Source organism: Ictalurus furcatus, chromosome 15, assembly GCF_023375685.1.
Source record: "Ictalurus furcatus strain D&B chromosome 15, Billie_1.0, whole genome shotgun sequence".
Classification (NCBI taxonomy): Eukaryota; Metazoa; Chordata; class Actinopteri; order Siluriformes; family Ictaluridae; genus Ictalurus; species Ictalurus furcatus.
Window position 1 is genome coordinate 13,173,652 of NC_071269.1, and position 11,472 is coordinate 13,185,123.

At 38.7% G+C, this 11,472-nt stretch overlaps 1 protein-coding gene across 6 annotated transcripts; it reads right to left on the reverse strand.

Annotated features, from left to right (window-relative positions):
- Positions 1 to 3,017: 3,017 nt before the first annotated feature.
- Positions 3,018 to 11,234, reverse strand: gata5 (GATA binding protein 5). 6 transcript variants are annotated; one of them, XM_053644314.1, is made up of 7 exons: positions 11,061 to 11,234; positions 9,695 to 10,262; positions 7,032 to 7,201; positions 5,624 to 5,752; positions 5,092 to 5,173; positions 4,334 to 4,461; positions 3,018 to 3,924 (listed from the first exon to the last, which is right to left on the reverse strand). In XM_053644314.1, the coding sequence occupies exons 2-7, from the start codon at positions 10,242 to 10,244 to the stop codon at positions 3,805 to 3,807; spliced, it is 1,179 nt and encodes a 392-aa protein (XP_053500289.1). In that variant the 5' UTR covers positions 10,245 to 10,262; positions 11,061 to 11,234; the 3' UTR covers positions 3,018 to 3,804. The 6 variants fall into 6 exon arrangements, with proteins under 6 accessions (XP_053500289.1, XP_053500287.1, XP_053500290.1 ...); XM_053644312.1 differs by having other exon boundaries at positions 9,695 to 10,401; XM_053644315.1 differs by having other exon boundaries at positions 11,027 to 11,234.
- Between the last annotated feature and the right edge of the window lie 238 nt (positions 11,235 to 11,472).

Here is an 11,472-nt window from a genome sequence, read left to right on the forward strand (position 1 = left end):
ATGAGATTAGCTTGCAAAGTAGTTGCTCATTGAGCACAGGCAATAGTGATCAGATTTGCGTGCAATTTCCCATAATGCCAAGTCCTGCAACTCATTGCTAGGGCAACGGAAACCATGACAGCAGCAGATAAGAGAGGCTAATATGACCAATAGCAATAAAGGTGGTGTGTGGAGCCTATGTGTCGCCACAAAATGACTCGTGCCAGCCTGGGTCGAACCCACAGCATCATAAAGCCAAGCTGGAAGGCAACCTTTGACCGCCAACACAAGAGAGAGAGAGAGAGCTAGAGAGAGAGAGCTAGAGAGAGAGCAAGCGAGCAAGTGAGCGATAGATTAACACAATTATTATGTATGTAGCTACTTATAAATAATATATAGCAAACATACAAAAAAAAAAATCTTGGATGAAATAACATTTTTGTTTTTTGTTCCTAAAATAATACCTACATTTTGCAAAATGTTATAATGAAAAATAAATGTAAAAAGTGTGCATAATATACACGCTTACAGACTATGGAGCTGTAGCACAAAACAAATTAATGTGGGTATATGTACTGTAGGAGCTACAAGTAAAGGACAGCAAGCAAGCATGAAAAAAATGCTGTTTCTTTGGTGGCCAGAAACAAATATATATACAGTGCTATGAAAAGTATTTGCCCCATCCTGATTTCTTAAACTAAATAGGTTTAGATCTTCAAACTAAATGAAACATAAAACAAAGGCAACCTGAGTAAACACACAACACAGTTTTAATTTATTAATTATTTTTTTCTATTGAAGCAAAAAAAGGTTTTCCAACACCTATCACCCATGTGAAAAACTAATTGCCCCCTTAAACACAAAATCTAGTTGTGCCAATGTAATAACTGCAACCAAACACTTCAAATAACTGGAAATCAGTCTTTAACTTACTTCTAGGACTCGGATTTACTCCTATGCTTTGGATCATTGACTTGCTGCATAATCCATTTGCGCTTGACTTTCAGCTTATGGACTGAAAACCAGATAATCTCCTTTAGGATTTTCTGGTAGTGAGCAGAATTCATGTTTCCCTAAATAACTGCAAGTTGCCCAGGCCAAGTAGCAGCAAAGCATCACCACACCATCACACTTCCACCACCATGCTTAACCATAGCTGTGATGTTATATTGCTGCTATACTTGTGCTGCTACATTACACAATATATTACAGTTTACAGTCCATGCTCCATCCATACATCCATCTTCTATACCACTTCATCCTTTTCAGGGTCACGGGGAAACCTGGAGCCTATCCCAGGGAGCATCGGGCACAAGGCAGGGTACACCCTGGACTGTCCATGTTCTGTGTATCTATTGTCCTGCGTATTTATTCTTTTGTTCTGTGTATTTATTGTTGTGCACTTGTCTCACTTGTAGTCTTGTGTACTGTTCCACTGTGTTGCACCATGGTCCTGAAAAAATGTCTTTTTGTTCCATGGTATACAAGCTACATAGAGGAATGACAATAAAAAACCCACTTGACATTGACTTGATGTTCTTTTTGTGGAATTCTGTGTTTGGTTTACACCAGATATAATGGGACCCCTGTCTTCAAATAGTTCCACTTTTGACTCATCAGTCTACAGATTATTCTCTCAAAAGGGGAGGATCATCATGGTGTGTTTTGGCAAAATTCAGATTAGCCTTAATGTTCTTCTGGCTTAACAGTCGTTTCCTCCTTGCCACGATTCCATGGATGCCATTTTTGCCCAGTGTCTTCTGATAGTGGAGTCATGAACAGTGATTTTTATTGATTCAAGAGGGGCCTGTAGGTCCTTTGATGTTGTCCTTGGCTCTTTTGTGACTTCCTGGATGAGTCGTTGCTGTGCTCTTGGAGGAATTTTGGAAGGTCGGCCACTTCTGGGAAGGTTCACAACTGTGCCGAGTTTTCCCATTTGGGAGATAATGGCTCTCACTGTGGTCCTTTGAAGTCCCAGAGCCTTTGAAATAGCTTTATAACCCTTCCTAGACTGATGTATTTCAATCACCTTTTTCCTAATCATTTCTGGAATTTCTTTCAATTTTGACATAGTGTGTTACTGTGTAAGACCTTTTAACCAACTTCATCCTATTGCAAAAGTTCTATTTAAGTGTTGATTTGATTGAACAGGGTTTGCAGTAATCAGGCCTGGTTGTCTAGTCTAGCTGATCCCCATTATGAATGCAGTTGCAGTCTTGGAGATTTAGTAACTATGGGATGAGGGGTGGGGTGGGGTGGGGTGGGTGGGTGGGTGGGGGGGGGGTTGCTTCAATAAGTAACATTATAATTTAAAAACTGTATTTTGTGTTTACTAGGGTTGCCTTTGTTTTATCTTAGATTTGGGGCAAATACTTTTCACAGCACTGTATATATAATGCTACATTTTATATTGTGCTTGGATTGTAGTCTGGTTCACTTGTAAGTGGCTTTGGATAAGTGTCTGCCAAATCAATAAATTTAAATGTTTTGTTTTAAAACTTAATGTTTACAAACAAAATGCTTACCTCTGCACAATATCAGGTGGAAAATAAGGATTGCATATCAGGCTTACAGCTGTGTTTACAGTCACTATAAATATGTTTCAGAGCATAAACAGCTTTGGTATTTTTTTCTTTTGAAAAATCACAAAGACCTTTACATTGAAAGACACAACAGAACTTACACAGAATTAGACATTTGTTTTATGCCTGTTTTTTCTTTCATTCACAAACTGTGCAAAAATTATTTTTTTGGGTATAGTTATAAACAACTAACATTTTGATCATAAATGTATTTAATTTTTTTGTGTGTAAATATAGACATCTACACAGTAAAATCCCTAGTGTTGAATTAACACCAAGTGTGTTCATTTGTGTCCAATGGACTTATATAAACTTTGTAGGGTGTAAATTCCACACTCTGGATATTAAATCAACACTGTGGATTTTGCTGTGTAGTGTGTCCTCTAGACTTTTGTTAATAAATCTTGATTGATTTCAAAGAGTATCAACAGTCTGAACAAAGACACAGGGACAATCTCTCATACTGAGTTTTATGTTCAATAAAACAAAGGTGTAATTCCATTAGATATCAACAAAGTACAGCAGAAATAAAATTAAGGTTAATATATTTGAAGAGATCAAAACAAACTCTTAAAATAATTAAAATAATCGTGTCCCTTTTCAAAAGCTTCGGAAAAGTGAGCCATTGCACTTCAGATTAATGGACAGCATTATGAATCAGTAGAAACAATGAGGAACCTTTAAAAGCCTGTTTGTGTGCGTGTGTGTTTGTGTGTGTGTGTGTGTGCGTGTGCGTGCTCAAATGACATTATGACCATAAAACATATTCCCTGCCAGGAAAAAAGAAACAATATATTGAATAACTCAGTTTGTCTGGACTGCTCCTATCTCAACATAAATAATGTATCTTAAAAGTTAATCATTTGTGAAGAAGCATATTATGAAACATTGTTTTTTTTTTTATATAATGTGCATTTTGATTTTGTACTTCATTTTGGTTCTAAGTAAAAAAAAAAAAAAAACCCAACAACTCTGTAATAACTTGTTGAGTTGTCTGTTGTAGCTTACACCACAAATGTGAACAGGTATGACCTGAAATTTACACTGAACAACCGGACAATGAAGTATTGGTTACGTGCTGTACAAACTGTATTATCAGTTCATATATTCCCATCGAATGGCATCCATCAGAGTTTGTTTTTGCTTGTTAGTGTTGGCTGTGTAATAGGTAGTTCTCGTCATAAAGTCTTTTTCCTAGATTGCACTGGGGTGATTTTCAGAAATGGCATTGTCTCAGGCTGCATCATGCTTGGGACAGTGCGCACCAGGTGTTCTGTGGGGCGATGGATGTCGGCGTGAAAGGGTAGTCCTCGTATTTGATGTCCACATGGCCCGAGTTTGTGCTGCTTAACGGTGTTGAAGCCTTATGAAGGAGAGGCAAGAATAAAAGCATGGGTTATTCCACATGGCTTTGTAACTTTCATTTTTATTTTCATTTTATTTTCCTTTTCTGTGCTTGAAACATTCATACAAGCCAACTCCTATGAATGGTAATGAATGATTAAGGTTAAGGTGAGAGGTCACAGCTTTTCTAACAACATCATTTGTAGAAAATTTGCAAGAAATCAATTTCACTTGTTAGGATTCCTGAGTGTTTTTGTGCGCAGTTATTCAGCCTTACTATGGATTCACTGTCTGAGAACTGTAATCGTTAAGACACAATAGCTCTCACACTGAAAATATTCATTTCGTTGTTTGGGTAATGTGATCAGTTAATCAGCTACTGCATAATGTGATTTATCTGTGAGTGATAATGGGCTTAGTATGAATACCTGTGTGACAGACACAACCGTTTGACCAGCGTATGGTGAGGCAGCAATATTGGGTTCACTTTTTATTGTTGAAGCATTCTCTGAAATGGGATGAGAGGTAGGAGAGGTAGTGCCGGACACAGAAGACCCTAAACGGCCACAAAATATGAAGAAAAAACCTCCCAATTAAACTTAATAATAGACATCACACAATTAGCAGCATCAGATATTCAGAGATGGCTGAGGTCTCTCTATAGACACTGTTTGTGTCTTTAACCACAAATCCATTAAATCCAGAAGAAATAGTGTAACTGGATGCTCACTTTCTCTCTCTCACTCACTGTTGCGTCTTCCATTTGCTCACACACCCCATATGTCTCTCCACACATTCTCGCAATCCCACTCTCCCTCTTTATCATCCCAATCACTCATCTCAACTTTCTTCCAAAAATGAACTACCTTTTCATTCCACCTCCTCTCACACCACTTTCACTAAAGCACTGCAAAATCATTGATACTGTGATACAGACAGAACATTTATCATTTATCCCTGTACATATCAACACTGCATAATGATGAGTGATGAGTCAGTATTTCATCAAATACTCAAAGACTAAAAAACATGTAAAATGTAAAATTAATGAGAACAGATGGTCACATTATTCACGGTATACCTATCTATAGCCTGATAGTAAATTTCAAACCATAGGTTTGCATTCATTTTGATTCATATTGCATGCTATTATGGCTTAAAGAAATGTACCAACAACATCTCTTACCTGAAGCCTTAGTTTTAGGTATCTTGGGTTTGCGTTTCCTTGTCTGAATGCTTTCTTTCTTCATAGCTAGTGGCCTGGGTACCTATAGGATGACAGAACGATGGATAAGACCCTCTAATAAAAATTATTACTCATTAAAGATGGAGATATACATTGTAATTTGCAACTGAATAAAATGACACTAAATGTAGCCTATAATCATATCAAGAACTAGTTTGGAACCAGAATTGAACTTTTTGGGATGAAAACTGTCATACATGAATTGAATCTAATATTAAAACCCATCAATTTTCAACCAGTTTTGATTATATCATAATTACTTAACTAAAGTTACCAACACTGCTAGTATGGTCAAAGTATGTGTTGGACACTGGCTTACTAAGCATTTATGCTAAGATGCTAGAGCTTTGTTTGGAAGGGCGTTAGTGATTGAATCCTGAAAGTCTCTTGAGCTAAGAATGTATGCAGAACACATTTCTGCATGGATATATTAGGATAAGATCCAACAAATTACATGAACCTTGATACTGACCCCGTGAAGCTTCATGTAGAGGCCACAGGCATTACATACAGGCTCCCCCTCTGCATTTCTCCTCCACAGTGTGGTCGTGCTGGTATGACAGTTAGTGCAACACAGGCCTGCCCGCCGGGACGTAGTCTGCTGCAGATACACACACAGAGTTCATCTAGACCACAAAATGGCAACAAGTGTTTTTCATCTTGGTAAAAATGGCAAAAGGGTTGATTGTATGTGTGTGTGTGTGTGTGTGTGTGTGTGTGTGTGTGTGTGTGTGTGTGTATGTACATTCATTCAAAGATTATGAGGAAGGTGACAGGAGCAAAGGAAATCTGGGACCTGATAGGAACCGATAGTTCTTAGAAAAGGCAATATTCTTAAAAATTAATTTCTCAAAGCAGAACGGTTCATTAGCGCTGTTTCAACATTGCATTCTGCCAATTAAAATCTTCGAATTAGACATATTGTGCATCCCAAGCTCAGTTTCCACAGGTTATTGACAAAAATAAAAACTCAATAAAAAAAACATACAGTATTCACACATCCTCTAAGTACACACAGTGTTGAATTATACCATGGTGACATAACTTTTATTGTAATCATGTACTCAGGTGTTGGAAACAAGGAAAACTAACAGCCTGTTTTTTTTATTACAATGCTGTGTGCTCATGGGCAGAGAGATTTCCTCACTCATGCACACAGTAGCTACTACGTGGAGTTTTGCATCCCTTTCTAAATGCGGACAGACTCAAGGACAAGGTCACTAAATGGCAAATAAAAACAGAGATGTGGAAAGGGTGTGCTAAGTGTGCTAATTCACAGCTGCAGAGAGAGAAAGAGAGGGAGAGAGAGAGCTTGGGAAGTAAGACAGCAGTGAAGGTCTCTCTACCTCTGTGACCTCCTACAAGTGGCCCTGAGATAAGCACTCTTTCCATTTCTCTTGTTTTCACACACACACACACACACACACACACACACACACACACACACACACACACACACACTTCTTACATATATCTTTCTTTCCACTGTTTTTTTTTTCAACATTGATTGGTAAAGAATCATTTTACAGAATGAGAGCTGAAAAAATAGTAGACCTATTTCCAATGTTTGTCTAGCTATCAAAACCACATCAAATATTGCTTAACTTAATGCTTATTAGAGTTTCAATATCTTTAAAGATTAAATACCACCACAAGTTGCATGGTCTAGACAAACTACCTTATTTTGATGGCTACATATTTAAAAAGCTGTATGTCCTGAAATGTATTAGACAAAACCACATTGTCCAGTATATTGACAAGTATTATTAAAACCAAAATGATGCCTTTTGTTATGCATGATTGATGTGAGATTTACTGATTTTAATTTTTGCAGCAATAATAACGATATATCATGCAGTTCTAAACCATGGGGCACTCACCAGTCGTTTCTGGGGTTTGATGAGAGGCCGATTGATGCCGTTCATCTTGTGGTAGAGGCCGCAGGCATTGCACAGGTAATGGCCGGTTCCGTCGCGTCTCCACAGCGGAGTTGAGATGGAGCCGCAGTTCACACACTCGCGTCCCTCCACTGCCATTTCATCCAACACATCTGCAGGCACAAACACAAAGATTTCTCATTTCTACTGGCCACGTTTAATTTGTTGCAACAGTACTCATTTAATTCCTAATTAACTTTCGCAGCATTCATAAAATTCTAAGGGAAGTGGCGTCAATTAAGGTTTGGAGATCATTTCACCCTATTCGATTAAGAATCATAAAACAAATTCTACTAATAGGGTATGGAGAAAATAATACAGGAGTAATACAAGCCTATCTAATATAATTTCAACATGCTACATTATACATGCTACATTATGCTGTTATTAAAAAAAAAAAAAAGCATTATTGTTTTAGCTGTGTAAAAGTATTTCCATACATAAAGAACTGTGTTCCACTTAATGTGGGAACAAACAACAGCCAGAGGTTGCATTAAGCCAACCTGCTCAAAGAAAGAATTTTATCAAAGCATGTAAGATAAAAACACTAGTTTTTATTATTTTCTTATAATAGTTTTTATTATTGTTAATAGACGCAATTAAGTATTTTAACAACCGATTTTTTTTTAGAAATATGGTCTACGGGAAATATTTTGCAAAGAAGACTGTAGAGGTGGGGAAAATCAAATAAGCAACTTCAGCGTGTATTAGTTAATTAAATACACTGCAGTCACTCCCTCCATTCATTAGGCCTGTGTGTGTGTGTGTGTGTGTGTGTGTGCGCGCGCGCGCGTGCGTGTGTGTGTGATGAATGTGTCCGTTTGGCCTGGCGCGGGTGGAATTAAGAGGCGCGCGCGGACCGAGACAGCACGCAGAATGTATCAATACGGGGGACATTGTGGGGTAAGCAGTGTCAGAGTGTGTGTGTCTGACAAGGCCGGGTCGAATGGCTATGGGTCTCTTATCAGTGTTAAGGATCCAGGAGTCCCCAATCAATCAGGCCACATGACACGCGACGCCCTCCTGGATTTAATGGCTGGAATTCCACATTTCAAAGAATTAGTTTAACTAATTTCAGCAAGTGAGAAATAACAACAACAACAACAACAACAACAACAACAACAACAACAATAATAACGATGCACCTGTAGGATTAGCCTTTCAGAATATTTCTCTAGACTTTCTGTTGTTCTGTTATTATATGAGACTTTATATGACATTATGGACCTAAACACATAAACCACAAACTCGTCACTAAAATGTGCGAAATTTATAGGGCAATATAGTTTTGTAGGCGAAGTGCTCTTTCAAAGATAACATTACGACAAAGTGAATGCGTCCAGCAGTCTGTTATGACAAGCTGCGAACCAAATTACATGACATACACATAATTCAGGATTGTGCTACAGCTCATAGGCTTCTGCTGCATTATGTGTATCAGACGATGAGTCGTTAAATGTTTGTTTAGATAAGTCTGATCAAGGTGGCAGTAAGGTAGTTGTCAGTGCTCAGAAGTCTGCACTCATAGCTCTTTCATCAATTCACACCCAAACGATGTTTTAGCGGTTTAATTAGCATCTTAAGTGCATTAGCAGTATATGTGTATTAGTTGAAAGAACACAACTTTTAGCTTTGATTAAGGGGAATAACAATCTTACTACATAGCATCAATAGACTGACATAATCACAATAGCTTGCTATTTTTGTGGCTGTTTAGCCATAGAGAAAAAACACCTTCAGCTGTCATTAAATTACTGCAATAAACCTGAAATCACAGCATCAAACGAGACCCCTCCCTTTCATTCCAACCATTTTTGCTCTCTGACTTGGAAAAAAATAGAGGTCACATTACAAATTATACTAGAGTAGTAGTTGCAGCTTTGTTTCCATGAATTTGTAGGCTACAACGAGTAGAGTTAAGCGTTTAATATATATGCCTACGATGGCACGATATCATCATTTAATCAGAATAAAGATGTAGATTTCTAGAATTGCCACTATTCAGTCATTTTATTATATATGACGTGATAGTATCATAATAGTGCATCCATAATAATAAATTCATTCCTCATTTATATGCATTTAGTACATTTTTCTATTTGCATACTGTAGCTGTGTTTATATGTTGTTAAACACATTTTTCATTTCTCCTTTGTATATTTTATATAAATAGCCTACAGTTGTTTATAATAGCTGCCAGGCGCCTGACAAGTATTGTAACTAATGAACAGGAAGTAGTTTGTTGGACAAAGTGACAATTAAAATTTTTAATTAGTGATCTCAAGTGGTTATAATAAAATCTTGGCTTCAGGTGTGAATTCGAGGGTCCAGTGGCGAATTCAGTGAACCAGGTGCATGTGCATATGTTTGCAATAAAAGGTTGCTAAATAAATATATATTAAATACAATTTTGTAAAATAAAATAATTAATAAAGGTTGAAAAAACTGAGGAAAGGTGTGTCATCAACGAATAAAACAATAAAATGATGGGATAGTGGTCTTTATTATTATTGTTGTTGTTGTTGTTGTTGTTGTTGTTATTATTATTATTATTATTATTATTATTATTATTATTACTTTTTTAACTGATCATTAGAGATACGCACCTAGAGCAGACCTTCTGCCCGTCAGAGTTCCCTGGCGTCCCTGTAGTCCGATCACACCGCTGTCGAAATGACCAGGCGCCCATGATCCGCTCACGTCGGGGCCCATGTACGCGTATGGGCTCGAATAAGAAGCGCCCATGGAGCGCATCAGAGCACCACCGTACTGGTCGGAGCCGCGCGCGCCGCCACTCAACGCCAGTGCACTCTGATAGGACGCAGGGTCGCGGGCGCCACAGCTACCACCGCCGGTCGCAGGCGGACTGTGTGTGTAGGAGAAAGTGGCGGAGGGCGCGTGAGCATGCGGGCTTCCAGCGCCAAACGACGAGCCGTCAGCAGCAGATTGCGGTGGCCATGCGTGATGGTGGCCCGTGAGCGCGTGCGTCTGGTGCGTGGGTTCGCACGGCTGCAGGTAGGGCAGCGACTGCAACACGGCGGCGGGCACACGAGTGCTGGGCACATACACGGGAGAGCTGGCCGGTGCGTGCACGTAGTTCCCGGAGTCGTGGCCGTACGGGGATGGGTTAGAAGGTATGGCCAAGCTCGAGTACATGCTGCAGGATTAAATCTCCTAGTTTTCGTAAGGAACAAAAACAAACAAACAAACAAAAAATAAACCCCAAAATAACAAAAACAAAGAAAAATAATTATCAGTGCAAGTGAAGTCCGTCCAAAAGCTCCACTCCGGTCGGTTCGGCTAGACAAGACTCCTGACAACAAAAGGAAAAAAGAAGGAAAGAGAGAGAGAGAGAGAAAAAATGATTTTTCTCCGAAAATAAAGTAGCCTACACGTCACTATCCGTCTTAATTAGCATCTAAAAAAACAAGGAGTCAAAGTCTGGTCTGAGGCAGCTTCTCGGTCGTGACAGCGGATAATAATCAGAGCCACATGGTGGGATTTCAGATATCTTACTTTTTAGATTAACTGGCAGTTATTTTTCCGTTAAAGTGCAACAAAACGTGAAAATTACTACAAAGCCGATGTCTAAAGAAAACATCGAGATTATAATACATTTAAAGTAAAATGTGATTAATTTGATAAGCATATTCGTTAAAACAACATTTTGATGGATGATTAATGAAATGAAATAAAATTAAAGAGTCCTATACTATTTTTGCCTGTAGATATTGGAAAAAGACTAACCATGTCAAGTATCTAGACTACTCCAACCAAGTCAGTGAAACAGCCGATTGAAGCAAATCAAGAACCATAGAGATAACAAAGGCACAATCTCTTGATATATATTTTTTATCGGAAACGCATAAAAACAGATGATAGCCGCATGCTCAGCGCTAATACAATTTTATCCTAGAGCTCTCGTCGCATTATCTCACCAGATAAGGGCACGGGGCGATAAAGTTAGGCTACCTCTTTCCCCCCAATCGAGTAGCACCTCAGTCGAAGCTCCTCTGTTCCGTGTTCTCTTATTAATTGGAAGGAATGCAGGGATTGTAGTCGTAAACGCTGAAACTTGTATTTAAAAAGCGATTTTTTTTCTCCTCGCGTGTTGCGACTCGGTATCACAGGCTGATAGCACCTCATATAACCGTTCCCCGATTCGCCCTCTATACTTCACGCGAGAGCCAAGTCACGTGACTCAGCGCCCGAAGGTAGGACCCATAGCAAAGGAGGAGAGGCGGACTCGGGCTATGGCCAACAAGCACAAACTACCATACTAAATAGCAGCTAAATAGGTTGGCCTACTATTTTGGCCTACTATTTAGCAAGGAAGTGTGCATTTAAGGACTTGACCAGAGTGGCAGGGATTAATGGAATTATA

Coding starts and splice junctions, on each gene's coding strand:
- gata5 (XM_053644314.1), bottom strand. CDS start 10,244: ATGTACTCGAGCTTGGCCATACCTTCTAACCCATCCCCGTACGGCCAC. Junction 5,753..7,031: donor TCAAACCCCAGAAACGACTG/GTGAGTGCCCCA, acceptor GTGTATCTGCAG/CAGACTACGTCCCGGCGGGC. Junction 4,462..5,091: donor ACCTAAAACTAAGGCTTCAG/GTAAGAGATGTT, acceptor GTGGCCGTTTAG/GGTCTTCTGTGTCCGGCACT.